The sequence below is a fragment of the Hippoglossus hippoglossus genome, chromosome 3 (assembly GCF_009819705.1).
Source record: "Hippoglossus hippoglossus isolate fHipHip1 chromosome 3, fHipHip1.pri, whole genome shotgun sequence".
Lineage (NCBI taxonomy): Eukaryota > Metazoa > Chordata > Actinopteri > Pleuronectiformes > Pleuronectidae > Hippoglossus > Hippoglossus hippoglossus.
The window spans coordinates 24,505,749-24,523,049 of NC_047153.1; the positions used below are offsets into that span (position 1 = coordinate 24,505,749).

The window sequence follows — 17,301 nt, forward strand, 5'->3', positions numbered from 1 at the left end:
AACGACTGCACTGTGAGCAGTGACCGCACGACAGGGGGCGGAGCTGTTAGGTGAGAAGCCTGTCAAGTAAAACACAGACACACACACACACACACACCCACCCACCCACCCACACACCCACACCCACACACACACACACACACACACACACACACACAGCTTCACTGAGATCTGTGCGTCAGGATCAAAGAATCAAAGGCATCAGAAAGGCCAGAGAGAGTGAACTCAGCCTCAGCAGATCAAACATGTGTGTGTGTTCTCCTTTTCTGAACACCCTCTCCTTGGTGGTGGGTACGAGCCCTGACAGGCCCCCTTCAGAAAGCCTGCGGTCTATAATTATCCCTCCAGCTGTTTATGCCCAGGCATTTGACCTCTGACCTCTGACCTCTGATGCTTACACCTATAATGACACCTAGCCACGCTACAGTCCCACAGTCAGTGCTGAGGATAATGAGGAGGGGGCATGAGCCTCGCACATAAATGCTAGGATGATTTACTTATTTTCTATTAGTTGCATGTTTGGGATGCATTGAATATTTTTAGGATGTTTTATGGATAGTTATTATATTCACTCATAAAGGAAATAGTGCTGTGAGAACTCAAGAATCTGGTTGTTTTACCTTGCTTGTGTTCACAGAGATTAACTTTCGAAGGGGGGATTATCTGTGTATTAGTACCCTCTGCTGGTGGCACTGAGTAAAAAATCATTTACGGAACAGGGATACCTCGTGGTTTTGAACTCTTCACAAATTCTGCATCAACAGCACATTGTTGCTCATCCACTCGTCTTGGGTTTTGAATCTGTTGTTCAGATTTTGGGGATCTGTTGCCTGCTTTTGATATTCAAGGTTTGATTTCTCATTCTGCTTTGGAAAAGAAGAGAAACCAGCAGTTATCATCTGAAACTGTTCACTTCACCTTTAATAATTCCTCGATGAATACATAAGAGTCCCAACTGATCTAATCATACAGTCCATTATTACCACTGTAATACAAATGGAAATTGTCTGTATTTATGTAATGTCTAGTGTTGACACACACACACACACACACACACACACACACACACACACACACACACACACACACACACACACACACACACACACACACACAGTGCATCTTGCTCTATCACACATCACTCACATACTGTTGGGTACAGGGGGCAAGGACACTTCGGCACGTGGAATTACATGTGCGCAGCTCATTGAACTATTGCAACTTCAATCACTCTTTATAGTAGTGACTGTAGCTGAATTCACTGAAGAAGTGTCAACAAATTGCAGAGCTACTATACTATGCACAGTGGGACATTTTATTTACTTTCCTCAATGAGAAGATTCACACCAGCCTAATGTCCATACTTCGCTTGATGAGAGGCAAATAATCACATTTCCCTAATGTTGAACTGTTACTATGTCTCCATCTTTCTTATTATAATTTCCTAGAAAAAGAATCTGCTACAGGTACAAACATTAATTACATCCGCCAAGGAGGTTATGTTTTCATCTGCATTTGTTTGTTTGATACTCAGTGGGAGTACCTACTGGACGGATTACCAGGGAAGAAGCCATTCAATTTTGGTGCAGATTAAGATCAGGGGGCGGATACAGGAATTTGTTTTTGAATTTGAACCAATTAAAAATCTGGATCATGTGAATTTAACTAATTCAGATTCATGAGAAGACTGCTGGGCCTTGGTGGAGGTATGCTCTCTACTGACAATCTAGTTTTTGATGCAATAACTAGATCTTTAATCTTGATAATTTGCAATTTGACGATCAACGTTACAAAATAACTCTGTGAACATTATGAATAAAAATCCCCATTAAACAGTTAAAATCTATATTAGGCAAAACCTTTATTGAGCAATGGGTTGATCCTTCTTGGCAGCTGCTGCTTCACAGTAAGAAACTTTAAAGTTGCCTTCCTTCTTCATGTCGAACATGTTTCTGACAAACTACTGACAGAAACATGTGTGCAATATGAAAACATGTAAAACAAATTCCATGAAACTGTTCCCTTTAGACAATTTCAGTTATAATATGTTTATTCCTTTTAGTTTTACAGCTTTTTTTGTGTCTTTTTTATAAGAAGCAGATTCTGCTTATGTTAACGTTACTGTCACAAGATTGACTCTGTTGTATATGTGACATTTTTTATATTATTTTTAAATGAATGTATTGCTGCAGTAAATGTTTCTTTAATCATACTTGAATTGAGATGTTAATGGCATAATCAGCATTACATCAGGCGTTACTGTTACTGTCAACATTACGGTTGTCTGCATTGAATTTGTCTGTGAAGTCTGTGCCTCGGAGTGGAAAGTATCTCTGACTCGAGGGCTGAATGCTGCAGTCAGGTGCAGGGGAGGCTCAGGGTGCGGGTCCTGGGTCTTTGTACCAATGCCCTGCAGGCACACTGTCAGCGGCTGCACAGCTTCCACGGACAGACTCAGGAACAGGAAGAGATGTAGACGATAAAGTTCATCGTTTGAAGTGGTTCAGCTCAGAGGCACAGCTCAGAGACTCAGACATGAAGGCTCACACTGTGTCTTTCTCACTCTATGTCCCGCACGCAATTCCCTCACTCACACCACAGCATATGAACGGCAGCGGGGAGACTCGCTCGCTTGCAGGGAGAATGCGTTTCATTTCGTAATCCTTGGATCTCCCCGTGTTACAGACTGTGGCAGCGTTGAGGGTGTAACCGCTGAGGCTCCCTGCCCACTTCATCCCAGCTGTGATTTTAAGAATTATTTACATTTTGGCTCTTTGACCACCAATGTCCTTTATCAGTGAAGAAAAGAGTCAAGTTTGGTGATTTTGTTGCTGGGCTTTAGTAACCGTTACTGTGACCTAGGTCGAAGGTCAAGTATTGACCATCAGATCTCCTTGGCCCGAGCCCCAATCTACAAAATCCACATCCCCGCTGGCCTGAGGAGGACTGTCCAGAGAGATGCCTCGCCGCTCGCCGAACACCTTCTCCTGCAGTTCAATGATGTCATTACGGATGTCAGCCATCATCAGCAGCAGGAAGTCAAAGGAGCCGGGAGGTCCCTGGAGACAGATGGGAAATTCAGGAATTGATTAAGAAGCCACATTTTCAGAAAACATTTTTTTTCTTTTAGAGGTTTAGATTAAATTTAATTAATTAAATTAAAATTAAAATTAAAATTAAAATTAAAATTAAATTAAAATTAAATACAGACAGAAGGTAATAAATAATAGTAATAATAATGATAAAAATAGAGATAGAAGACCAAAATACCTTCTGAGAAAATATGTTTTAGCCGAGCCTTAAAAGAAGACTGTCTCAGACAGCCTTATTTCCTCAGGCAATTTATTCCAGAGTCTTGAAGCCCTGATGGCAAACACTCTGTCCCTCCTAGTTTTCTATCTAGATTCAGGAAGTAAGATATGAATAAATGTTTTTACTACAGCATAAACTCACAGGTGGGCCTCTGAGACCTGGAACTCCTCTTTCACCCTGTAGATGACAAACAGCACAAATTATCCTAAGTTCAACATGTAGAGCTTCCCAAGTGTCAGAACGATTCAATTACTTTCAGGACACAAGCACACGTATTTAACTATATTCTTATATATTGTCCTGAACACAGTTACTCAGGTTCAAGTGAACGTCAGTGTTTATTTGCAGCTACTACTGGATTATTAGGGTTTGTACAATACAATGTGATCTTTGTCAATGAATCCTCTGGGAGGGAAGAAGCAAACAGGACAAAGTTACTGTAGATTTAGAGACACTAAATGATGCATGTTTAAATGAACTTCAGACACTAGATGGCAACAGTGGAGCTTGCAAACACACACACACACACACACACACACACACACACACACACACACACACACACACACACACACACACACACACACACACACACACACACACACACACACACACACACACACACACACACGAAGAGACAAGAAGTCCAACACATGTAGAAAATAAAACTATGTTATAATGACCTTTATTCCATCTCTTCCTGCTGCTCCAGGTGGTCCCTGTAGAAATGATAGAAATGAGGACATGGGCAATAAGCTGTGACAGTGGCTCAATGAGGAGAAATGAGCCGTCATGCTGCAGACTAATAAGTACACTTGTTTACACATTCATGAATGATGTTACCCGTGTAGAGCAGTGGATGTGTTTGTAATTAGAGCAACATGTGTTCATGTCCATCATTATAAAGTCATCATTATGGCATATGGGATGACTTCACACACATAAAATGAGCTTTTCTAGGCTGTGGGAAGGTTTTACAAGTATAAAGCCTTTATGGTTTACATATTCATAATAGTAGTATTTGACCTTGTTGGCTGTTTGATTTTGTTGCCAGCAGTTTTGCAGATGCTTCTTTGAAAATGGTGGTTTACAGACAAAATGTTTTTGGGCGGTAGGGAATTTTTCTTCAGTGTGTACTGCAACTGCAGCTGGTTACAAAGCAGGTAAGAGAATGTAATGAGTAATCTACCTGGTGACAATATGATTTTAGTGTTTTGTTGTTTGCAGTATTGGGTAAATCTCTCAAAATTATTATATTCTATTATGATTTGTTATGTTGTATTAAAGAGGTTTTTGGGAGAGTTGTCTTTATATCACTTTGAGAGTGGGAACTAAATCTTGTTACAACCCTTTTTTTCTTCTTACCACTGCCCCTCTGCGGCCTCTTTTGATATGTTTCAAGTCAGGCTCCGGACCCATTGGGCCCATGTCCCCTCGAGGACCCCCAGGGCCAAGCGGGCCCCTGTCCCCTGGGTCACCTTGCTTTCCTGGTTCACCTGGGTGTCCTGGTGAGGACAGGTGGTGAAAGAGATAAGTAGGGAGGAAACTTTAGATAATTATTTAAATCAGTCTAACACATAAAATAACAGCAATGTCATAATAGAAAACCGTAATATCTTCTTGGATGGGTCATATGTTACACTGCTCACATTAAAACTTTTGTTTTAGAAATCAATAGACTAAAGGAGACTAAAACTCACCTGAGGTGTTTAAAATTTACCTTTATTTTGTTATCAGCTTTTACTAGCTTTTAATTTCTAAACCATCTGCATTAATTTGTGTATGGCATTTTCATTATTTGATACCATCCTCTCTGTTCTGTAAAGTGCATTAACCAGTAACTCTCCCTGCTCATACTTTGGGACCAGTAGATTTGATTCTGTGTCTCATACTACTGTTATCTCAACATTACCTGGGACCCCAGGAGCTCCTGGAGGACCGGGTAGACCAGGATGACAAGGACTATCAGGACTTTTTCCTGCCCTCCCCAGAGACGGCTTGTCACTTCTGTTAGCCAGGTCCGGCACCTGCAAACACAAAAAACGACTTTGTGGAATCGATACAGACATAAACTAATAAATGATTAGCATGAACATTTATGATGAATTATTAACCTTTAGATAGATAGATGGATAGATGGATAGATAGATGGATGTTTAAGGACAGTCTGCTCTGTCTTTTCTGGTCAAAGGTGGGAAACATAGATTAAATATTGCTCTAAAGTGAACATGTTACCTGGTTCGGTGACTGCGTGTTGCCCAGCCTCCTTTTCAGCTGCAGCAAACTGTTTTCCATGTTCATAAAATCCTGACAGGTGAATGAACAAGAACCAGCACTCATCAAGGTGTCTGACTTCCCAGATGAGCTCACTGCAAGACAAAACATTCACTTAAAAAAACATATTTACATATGAATTCAGGAAGGGCAACAAATGCTCTTCTTTAAAAGTCACTGCTTGACAATTACACTGAAAAAACATAAATCGGTAGTTGTCATTATGAACGGAAATTTAAGAGCTGATCAATTAACATCTTCGTTTGGATATGTAACAGTTTGACATCTAGTTATGCTAAAACAGCCCTTTCCTGACTTTAAGCAGGTGGAAGGAAAAAACGAATAAATAAGCTCACAATTTACTTGAATGTTATCCATATTATCTTGTATCAGCCAAACACCTTCACAGATCAATGAACCATAATGGCTGGATGCTGACTCAGTTTCCTATCCAGACTTATTAATCCCAATAGAAACTTACAGTTGTGTACAGGGATGCAGGAGCGTTGGTCCGGTGCCAGTATGTAGCCGCTGCGACAGCGACACAGGAAGCTTCCCACTGTGTTCACACAGTCGTGGTCACACACACTGCTGCCTGGGTGCTCACACTCATCAATGTCTGCATGAGATGATCCATCCAATTAAAATCTATTCGTTTGTTATGATATAAATACTAATCATGCATTGACACAAATAATGATTTACGATAAGAACCTTGCTGAGACATCACGTAGTATGACTGCAGGTCAATTGCATTTACATAATGTAAATACAGGGCGCAGATTTGGAAGGAAATCTGCTGATTTGCTTATGCTGCATCAAACAGGAGAAGGCCACTGTTTCACAACTATGAAAAATCTATTTCAACATGTCGATGCTATTTGAAGAAACACATATGAAGTTATTCTTTTGAAGAATGTCCACTTTATCTTTGTTTTAAGGATAAAAAAAAGGCCTGTGGGGTGCTGGACAAGTGAGACATACTCTCTCTACCATACCAGTAGTAGACATGGTAGTCAGAATCATTGACTGAGAGATGGGGTGGTGCGGTACTGACCCAGACAGTAAGGGGATTTATGGCTGCGGTGTCTTTCCCGGTCAAAGCGATAGCCGGGGTAACACGTGCAGACAACTCGTCCAAAGTTGTCAGTGCACTGCTGCTCGCAGGGCGATGCATCACACATGTCTACACCTACAGAGACAGAGAGAAAGGAAGAGTGTGCGTGAACTAAGTATGTTGACGTTATTCAGGATCAAAACATAACTGTATCACCTGCAACTGCTTTTTTATTACCACCTCTTTACATTCAGAAAGTTCCACATCCACATGGAAACTGACCAATACAGCCTCTACTGTGCTTTGGTGAAGAGACATATTGACGTGTCAGAGTAGAAACAGCACAAGTGTAAATAACTAAATGAAATGTTCATTTCAGCAGCTTCAGGTGCAGGTTTCTGGGTCATTCTCACATTGTCGTGGCTCACAGGGACACTTATACTTCCATAATAAAACAAAGCCATTGTTTAGGTGCTTTTCCTACAATGACAGGTTAAAAAAAAACTCTGTTAACTACCTTTGACAGGTTTAGTGTCACAGGACTGTAATTTGTTTTTCAACTATGAAATGCTTTCCACATGTCTGCACCCCAATTTTTATAGGGTGAAGGTTTTACACTGGTTTCAGTCTCTCAATCATATAGCCAACATGTATGCTGTGAAATAGGACTATTAGATTGATTTTAAAGTTTAATAATTGGTTGATTAAAAGAAAAAGAAAAATGGTCTTGCATCATAATACATTCAATTCATTCATGAATCCAGGGCTCTCATGTCTTGATGAAAGCCTCGGACTATAGTTATTTTTAAATCAAACGGAAAACACATATTTATAACAAATGTTTTTATTGTATGTGAGCTGTGGCCTATTTATACTGTATACTGACTAAATGCTCTGTGGTTTAACTGTTTTTACATTATACCATAAGCATCAGCTGACGCTCTTTAAACATCCAGCTTAAACAAGGTGGGGTACAGTGCCTTCTAGTGGTCAGAGTAAGTCACTGTTACTCTGTATTGGCATGTTCACAGTTGATCATGATAAGTCCAATGATCACAATCAAAATATGTTTTTATATTGATGACCACAACACCATGTTGCAGTTGTTTGTGTCAAAACTATGGGCAGATTATTTTTTGGCTCAGTGAAACGCTGAAATGTGCAAGGACTCCTTAAACATAATTACTTCAAACTGACAAAGATCAGCCATAAGAACGACAACATTATCTCTGTAGGTCCACATGGACAAATATTTTCATATCGTGTTGCAGACTGTTCTAATCAACCACTGTCAGATTGAAAGCATGTGAAGTTAAAGAGTCAGTGTGTATGGTTTACTTACTTTCAGGTATGCACTGGCCCATCACAAACCTGAACCCTTCACAGCATTTCCTCCTGTAAAAAAAAAGAGAGTGTAATCAGATGTTTGTAGCGCCATTTTCAATTCACATTTTGGAAATATGCCAAAATTAGAGTTAGACGAGGAGACTGATATCACTCTCTGACCAGTTGAGCGGCTCGGAACAGGAGGAAACAGTTGGTCTGGCTCAGGTAACACAAGTAACAAAATCCATCCAGCAACTCTAAAGCTTACTAATCAATAATGCTACTGATAAAGATAATGACATCGTCAAAACAGCCATTAAAAGTGCTAACAAGAATTCATAACCCCAAAGACAGCACACACAATAATACATTAAAACATTCCAATCAAAGACAGCAAATTATATAATACAATATTTTAAAAATCTATGGCAAAAGGATAGCATACGCAAAATAAACATAATAATAACTTATGCTGATTTGAATGATTGTTTTATTTTTTCTGCAGTTGCAATTTAAACTGAACTTGTTCTAATTTCTCTTCTTGTTCCCTGCACATTACTTACTCTCTGACCAAATAAACAAGAAAGTAACTATCAGTTAAAGTGAAGTTATTAGTTACGGCTTTTGTGATGTAACACATTGGTGGATGTAGTTTTTTTCAAGTACAGCATTGTGCAACAAAAACTGGGCAACGATTCCTCCCAGAATTGATTCATGGTGTTTGGCAGCGACACTTATCCAACCATCCCACAACAATTCACCACATGTTACAGACATCACAGATGGAAAAACAGAGAGGAAATGGCTCAGAAACTGGAGCGGCACAGCCACGCAACAAATATCACACACACTCAGACAGACAGACACACAAACGTGCACAAGAAATGCAAATGTCCTAAAAATGGCATGCTGTTACGGGAGGGGATGTAGCATGCTGCCTCATTCACGGGCCCCTCGAGGCAACAAGTTGCTTTTATTCCCCTCCAGCCTCCATGCATCGAAACCCTAAATCACTCTATGATCCCTCCTCCTCCTGCTGAATGAAAAATAACCTGTAAAATGTCGAGCTTGGCCTAAACTGATGAGATCCAGATGAGAGCTGCTTTAATCTGCAGCCTGTTAGCTGAGCGTGTTGAGAAAGGGATGGAAAGGGCAGTGCACGGAGCTGAGGTGCAGACAGGAGAGTGAAGACTGAGACGAACACCGTCAGCCTGTCTGTCAGATGATCAATCAATCAATCCATCAGTCATCTATCAATGGGATAATGGGTTGCAGATGCAGGTCTTTCCTGCTGAGGTGCTCTTTACGATCATACCTTCGCTGCCACATTGATGTATATCTGGGAATCAGCCATGCTGCGGTGTCACTTTGTCAATGACATCATCAAACTGAGAGTTGGAGCACAGATAGGTAGACGGGGCACATGCAGCCACAGCACGTCAGTGGCACAAGGCTTGATCTAAACTAGTTACACACATTGTGATGAACTGATTTCGACAACAGGGAAAATGAGCATTGATGTCATATCAGCATCCCCATTAAAAGCAGGTGTTTTATTGTGAGATGACTAACAGATCTAATTACATGTTGGCTGGATTAAGTTTTTTGAGGAACAGAAATTGATTTCATGGCAATCCCAGTGTAAATGTGTTGCAGCTGAGCATTCTGGAGAACATTTAGGCTACGAGAGACATTTGACAAATGTGGACTGATATCTTTTTTCTTGTAATGAGCAACAAATGATCCTGTAAGAAAGTGGAACCATGTTTAAAGCTTAATAAATGTATGCAATGATTGGTAAAGAGTGTGAACTTTAGGGAACTGTTGCTGTTTCTTTTCATGTGACCAAGTGCATCACTATGAACTCTTACAGGAGAGACTGAAAATGTCTCTCCTTCCTCCCTTTCTTGAGAGTCGTCTTTACTGTCCATCTTTAAGTGTGGCTGTTCACAACAGTTATGAACACTTTGGCCCTTGTAAGGAGTCACACTTCATCCTGTATCAATTCAATCTTTTTTTTAGCATGACCCTAACCCTGTGCTCTACGGCCATGCTAGTGGTCTTATAACAGTCCATCCTGAGTCCCCTTTATATCTCTAAATAAACAAAATACTCCTGTTGGCACAAAGTCAGAGGATCATCAAAGTCAGCTTCTTCTGAGCACCATGACAATCCATCCAGTAGAGAAATTTCAGTCTGGACTGAAGCCCAGATCCATCCCACGAGCTATGCTGCTAGTGTGGCTTACAATCCTGCACACCGCTGCAGAGGGTAACAGTCAGCAGCAATAAAAGCCATGTTGTCTCACTACAATGCCCTCGTACATATCCACGTACGTCGACAGGTCTGTCAGTCAGAAATGCAGCAGCCTCAGCAGCTCTCCCCTGGGTGTCTCTGAAGGACAGGGGAGGCTGCGGCGTCTGGACGAGCGGATGAGGGTGAAGGGAGAAGTGACCCGTGTGTTTTTGTTTTGGAATGTGAAAGTATGTTGGTCAGGCTCGGTCAACATGACACTAAAACACACACCATTACACCCAGTGAATCTAGAATGTGTGTGTGTTTGTGTGGGGTTTTTTGTGCTAGCAAATTGTAGATTGAAAATGTTATTAACCTGCCTTCGAAAACCCAAAACTATTTAACTGTGTGTGTGTGTGTGTGTGTGTGTGTGTGTGTGTGTGTGTGTGTGTGTGTGTGTGTGTGTGTGTGTGTGTGTGTGTGTGTGTGTGTGTGTGTGTGTGTGTGTGTGTGTTAGGGAGTCTGTGTGAGGGCTGGGACAGCATCCAATAATTGGGTACAGCCTTTTAATGTCAGTCATGGTTTATTAGTGAGAGCGATGCATGACGCTAGCAAGCTCCCTCACCTCCTCTCTCCTTTTTCATGTCCTCTCTGTGCACTTTGCTTCACTCGCCGTACACTGTGCATCTGATTGGAAACATGTCGATTCACATTCAGGTCGTCCTATCGGCCCCTCGTTTTACTGTGGATGCCATTGGTTCACTGGTTGTTGACATAATCTCTGTCCGTCTCTCGCTCTCTTCTCCGCAGACTGACATGTTGTGGGCCTCAGTGTTGCCCCCTGTCCATGAAACTCCATGAGGTGTCGGCCATTTCCATCTTTATTTCGTTCACAGGGATAGTTTTCTGTCCTCTGAAGGTTTGCTGAGGCCAAAAAGCTGCAAGCCGCAAACAGCCGTGTTTACACTAAACAGGGGTATCCATCTGCAAGACTTCAAACGTCGTTCCCCCCACGATCAAAAGCTCTTCTTTAGTTTACAAATGCTGTTAATAAAGTTTTGCTGAGGGAGAACAATCACTACCTGAGGAATTTCACTTTATGTTGCGTTTAATGCACTTTACAGATGTGTACATGTTCCACAGAGGACAAATTGCTATGACTTTGATATCTTGTTATTTCACTCATCACCATCTACACACCAGAAAACATTGTTAAACAACAGGTAGCGTTGTGAGAATGTTAGTATGCTGATGTGAGCATTTTGCCTATAAAGTGATGGACGACACATCTCAACTTCCTCCCACAGCCTTAAAATGAAGACAAAAAATCCCAGATGGGACTATTGCCATTTTGTGCTGGTCTGCACTGGTCTGCTAAGTCTGCACAGTTATGATCACTGTGTGGAGCTGCAGTATTGAGGTGCTGCCAATACATTGCTCGACCAATCACTAGTCAGTCTCAGCTGTCAATCATGATGTTTCACCACACTTTTATAGCAACAAATAACAAAAACAATCTTTGGAAAAAATTGTGTTTCGCTTATTTTTTTAGATCGGTCCATGTTCCATCAACTAACATGGAGGAAGCCAGATTTATGACCTAAACTGCATCAAGCCACCAGGGGGCAATCAAGATGTTTTGGCGTCACCTTTTGCCTCACAGAGCTGCATAGCTGCAAAGTCTTGGTAATACAGTGACCATCCTAAATTTGTCTTAAAATCAGAGGATTTTGACCAAAATAACACAATTCACAGTTCAGACATGTAACAGGATAATTATCTTCTTATGTTGTTGGCAGTTTATCTGTTTTTTTTTCTGTTCAGCTCATGTCAGCTATGGTTCAGCCTAAAAGTGCTACTTTTTAGTAGGCTGTCCCACTGTATCGACTTTTCTGGCTTCGTAAGTCCACATTCAAATTCATGTGTGTAGTAATTTGCACATTTCAGTGCTGATTAGCTGCAGACCTAGATAATGCATGATGATAGAAAGGTTTGGACAGGGGTTGAACGGCCCCTCTTGGCTTTCGCTAACACTCTGTCAGTGTGGATATCCAAAAATTTGACTGCTGGCTGCTGTTTTTGACAGCTCGTGTACCCAGTGTAATAGATTATAATTTACAAAGAAATGTGGAAATGTAGTGGACGCTACAAAGCTCATACTGATCCACTAAAAAGGCCTTGATTGGCACTGATGCAGAGCCTGATGGGGACTTTATTAAAACTGTAACAACCAGTGAATTGTCTTTTCGTACCACTGCTGAACTTATTTAAAAAATGTTAACAGTGGAATAACTCGGAATCTTATTTCTGTTCAACAGAAATAAAAAAGACAATACAAAGAGTTCCCTTTGGAAGGATCCTGACATGGACCTGTCAATCAGAGCATCATAAACTTCACCCCTGCTCATCCTCCTCTCTGAACATGGGGTACCAACTTTCACCAACCAGTCATTTGTTGTGGTGGTGGCTGACCAAGCAGCTTCCTGCTCATTCAGGGGTGCAGGCAAGAACACGTACAACCCCAGTCTGCTGCTGCAGCTGCTGCCAAAATCAGCACAGAGGCACTGGGAGGAAACACAGAGACGGGGTCCAGAGGCAGGCCTGGGCCTGGATCGCCTTACACTGAAGATTATGTTCTTTAGCAAGGGGTCTCCATTCAGAGGGGGAATGCTCACTGTTAAGGTTCCCCATTCAGTGAGTCTGTGATTTATTTGTGCATTTGCAGGCAGGAATGAGCTACAAAGATGGGATAACCCCACTAACCCCCAATACATCCTCAGTCCCCAACCTAGACAGTAAAGGGGTCCAGTGAACAGGGCACAGCATGGATGATGCATTATACTGCAGGCACTCTGCATTATGAATCCAGTTCACATTACACATCTACACTCTTAGAAATTAAAGCACTTAGTAGAACCATAGAGGGTTCTTTAGCTTGTCCCCATTTCAAATGGTTCTAACAACAACCCATCACAAAGGTTTACACCTACAACCAACTGTGAAAGGTTCCATCCAGAAACCCCCTGTGTGAGGTTTTATAGATAACCCTTTCAGGATGTAATGGTTCCACCAAGAACCCTCCCTAGGGGGTTCTATCAAGAACCTTTCCACCTTATAGGGTTTTCATGTCGCATCCACCCAAGGCATGAAATAATGGCAATGATATCAAATATGAAAGAACCCAAGTACAACTGATTGACAGTAAGGATTCCAGATACTGTACATATAGATTTAAAACTTCTCAAAACATGGGTAAATCTTGAATATTCAAGTTAAGGGTGTTACAACGCCTATGATTTTAACAATCTTTTTTTTTTTTAAAGGTTCCTTTAAAAGCAAATGGTTTTGGATGGAAGTACCCTTTGGAACCATTATGTCTTCAAGTGTATTCCCCAGTTTTTACAAAGAGTTTCTATATGATCATGAGAAACTTCAGTATTGGACTCTTGTCAAATCCCATCTCTTTTTCGGTGCATCGTCTTTAACAGCAAAAATGTTGGAGGATGTGAGGAGGGGGTGAAGCGGGAGGAAATGCCACAAGTAAGAAATGAGGGAGGACACTGAAAGGAGGAAGAGGAGAATGTTTTGAAGACAGGGATGAAGGTTGTTGTCAGCTCAGAGTGTTCCCTCTTGGGCATCTCTGGTAAGAGGAACACAGGAAGTGAAGCCTAGTGGAGGTCAATGGCCTATTGACACACCAAGACAGGAGAGTGGCCATGTGTGCGTGTACGTTCCGTCATTTTGATGGATGCTTCTCACTGATGTGGCTTATACATGTTACAACTACAGCATGTTGCATTCATCAACCATGCTGTAATTGATTTATTTGCTCTGCAGAGCTCACAGTTGAAAGCAGTTTAGAGAAACTTGGCTGGTCGTGTTGTATATGATGGTGTGATGATGGATTAGACTGGAACACATTAGTCTGATGAATCCAACGCTAAAACCTTGGTATAACACATGTTCATTTATTGCATATTTTCTTATGGGAGTAAACCTTGTTCATTTCTGATGTTGAATTGATTGCTGCTGCTCGAACTAGAGGGAGTTTTATACAGTTTTTTCATAAGGTGTTCTATCCATTCACCGTTTTTTTTTTTATCCTCAGTGAAAGTCCATTTATAAACAAGTTAAACTAATTTGTACCTTCCAACCATTTGTCCCACAATACTACCAAGAAACACAACACATTCCTACTTTGACCTGTATCAAAATATCCTAAATTAAAAACAATCCACACAAAACCACTATCTACATCAGCTTCCTTCGAAAGGTGTGAAAGTGCTGTGTACAGCCGCATGTTCAACCCTTCTGGTGTTGGCGTGTAATAGCGTTAATGTGTATGTTCGTGTTAACTTGTGTGAGTATACATATGTAAAGGTGTTAGTGTGGCGAGTGTGAGCACCTCCTCTCTGTTTATTTGCTCAGCTATATCCCACTTCCAGGTCCCAGGCCTCAGGGGAAACATCAGAGCTCTGGTCTAACAGAGAAAGCTTTGACTGGGAACACAGGAGGTCTGAACCACTTCCACCAGAACACAGGCTGACCTGAACCCTTCCTCCGCCTCCTTCCCTATGTTATGCCTCACCTCTCGCCTCGTCTTTCCATTAATTCTCCTACCATTCTCCCATTCTGATTGCCTCTTTAAAAACACCCTTTAACCTTGGATCCCTTGGGGGGGGATTTGGTTTTATACAACGTAAAACCAAATCAAGTTATCTTAAGGTTTAAAAGGTATAGTTTAGTATTATAGGTGATACATCATTTGCTGTCTTGCAGAGAGTTCAATTTGATGAATTTATGGTTGCTGGAGCCAGGTGGTGATTAGCTTAGCTTAGCATAAAGACTGAAAACAATAGGAAAGAGTAACCCTGAAAAAACGTATTACATCAATTTGTTGGTTATATTTCTAGCTGGTAATTCGTCAAAAAACAATCCAGCGGTATATCTCAAATTTGTATTTCACTTATTTAGAATATCCCTTTTTGCTACGATTATAAGGATTTTTTTAAAGATCACTTAAAGGACTAGTTAAATATTTTGGGAAATACGCTAATCTTAAAAGGAGCTAGAAAATCGCATTCCTCCAGCAAGACTAAGCAGTGTTAATCACCTCCATATTCCAATTTGTCCTGCCACGGTTTCACGATGAACCAATTTTTTATTTTACACTTTTCATATTAACATAAGAAATCACTAATTTGGCCATGTGCTCGTTCATGACCAAAGGAAGAACCTGTTCCATTTTATAGAACATCAGAATAAATGGGCAGAAGCAGGAATTTAGTTTCACTTTCTTTACAGTGTTTCGCATAGAATGACTGTTGCTTGAGAGAGAAAACTGCATTGGATGCCATTTACTTGTACCTTGAAACTAAGGTGTGACTGTCTGCATTAACGATAAAAACATTACGGACAATAGCCCCCTCAGCTAAATTTCATGGAAATCAGCTCAGCAGAGTTTGTGTAATCCTGCAAAGACAAAACAAAAATATAATCTTTAGTTTAGTCTGGACAAACATAGTGGTACCAAATCTGTCAACCATATGATAACAAGACTTCAGTCCCAGAACAAAGCAGAAAAACATCCTGACTGCTATTCCTCTAAAAAGCTGGTGGAACCTTACAAACTTAAACCTTAAAATAAGATGAATAACAAGAAAAACAAGTGAAATCATCTCATTGGAATGGTTGTTAAAAGAGTGAGAGTGAGACCAGGCCTCTTTCTTCCTGCTCGTCCAGGAAACCTCAGACACCACAGACCAGATTTCCATCTAAACTTGGTGATGGAGAATGATGCAGCATCTCACCACATCACCGTGACATTTTGTAAATGATCCTGCCTCGTTTCGTCAGGCACGATCTCCCAGTAAAAGCTAAGCAGAGTTTAATGAACCAGAGGCGAAAGCTGCAATTATACAACTTTTAAGTACTATTGTTTCAGGTCAAAGTGTTCTGCAGTTATGGGACTGGAACTTTAATGTTTACTGCTGTCTGTGTTTTACTTGCTTTGAGGAGATTCTGAGGATTTTGTGATGCTGTGTGTGTGTGTGTGTGTGTGTGTGTGTGTGTGTGTGTGTGTGTGTGTGTGTGTGTGTGTGTGTGTGTGTGTGTGACAGAGTCTCTCCCAGTGGTCTCTGGCCTCTGTGACCCGTCCCGGCTCAGTGTCACTGCAGGAATGTGGCATCTCTGACCCCTCTGAGCTGTTTTCTGTGACAGACACACGTGTTGGGCTCTTTTTGCAGAGATCTGGAGATTTGGTATCATACATGACAGCAAAGAGCATCAAAATTCTACCAAAAATTCTGTTTACATAATCATGAACAACCTAACCAGAAAACCCATTAACCTCATGATTATTGTTATCTATTGTTATCTATTGATTAGTATTGATCTTTCGGGTCAGCACAACTCTTTGTCAGATGTTTTTAGCCATATTGTTTTGTCTAGGACCTCTGTAAAACACTTGATTTACTCACTAGTTCACTGATACCAGATGTTAATGTCCCCTGCTTATATTGTGACAATATCTGCAATATCACTATTTACCACACCAATGTGCCACATCTGTATAGCTGCTTTCAGACATACACTATTACAAGACAAACAATTATCCGGAGGGGCCGAATGTGAGAACGAAATCGTCTGATTGAGTTGCTCTGGACGTTCTCTAGTGTTTTTCCTGCCACCCCCCATGGAAAAACTCTTTAGAGCCTATGTAAGGAAGCAGAATTCTGTCCAGAAGATTCACCGTGAACGAGAGGGCTCGTTACTAATGTTTCTAACACACAACTAGGGTTGCAAAGGGGCGGAACATTTCCGGTAAATTTCCAGAAACTTTCCGGAAACTTTCCATGGGAAGTTAAGCTCGGGAATTTTGGAAATTTTGACACTTTTTTTGCAAATGTTTTTTGCAAATGTTGCAAGTCGAGGCAAGCCTAGCTCAGCTGGAACCTGGATGCAGCTAGTTGGGAACATTGTCTGCCAGAAACGTAAACCTATGACTTTCTGTTGTTTTTGAACGTCTTTGTCATTACCTAGCATATTGATTACTTGTTACACTGAAGCCATGTTCATTTTAATACCAAGTTTATTTG

At 41.0% G+C, this 17,301-nt stretch overlaps 1 protein-coding gene across 1 annotated transcript in view; it reads right to left on the bottom strand.

Annotated features, from left to right (window-relative positions):
- Window positions 1-1,369: 1,369 nt before the first annotated feature.
- The window catches only part of LOC117755113 (collagen and calcium-binding EGF domain-containing protein 1-like), a 37,372-nt gene continuing 21,440 nt past the window's right edge, over window positions 1,370-17,301 (bottom strand). Inside the window, exons 3-11 of the mRNA XM_034574642.1 lie at window positions 7,986-8,038; window positions 6,644-6,778; window positions 6,068-6,205; window positions 5,548-5,681; window positions 5,225-5,339; window positions 4,678-4,817; window positions 3,996-4,031; window positions 3,454-3,489; window positions 1,370-3,059 (exon numbers count right to left, since the gene is read on the bottom strand). Coding sequence (XP_034430533.1) covers window positions 2,871-3,059; window positions 3,454-3,489; window positions 3,996-4,031; window positions 4,678-4,817; window positions 5,225-5,339; window positions 5,548-5,681; window positions 6,068-6,205; window positions 6,644-6,778; window positions 7,986-8,038 — 976 coding nt within the window. The 3' untranslated portion in view covers window positions 1,370-2,870. The remainder of the gene's footprint in view (window positions 3,060-3,453; window positions 3,490-3,995; window positions 4,032-4,677; window positions 4,818-5,224; window positions 5,340-5,547; window positions 5,682-6,067; window positions 6,206-6,643; window positions 6,779-7,985; window positions 8,039-17,301) is intronic.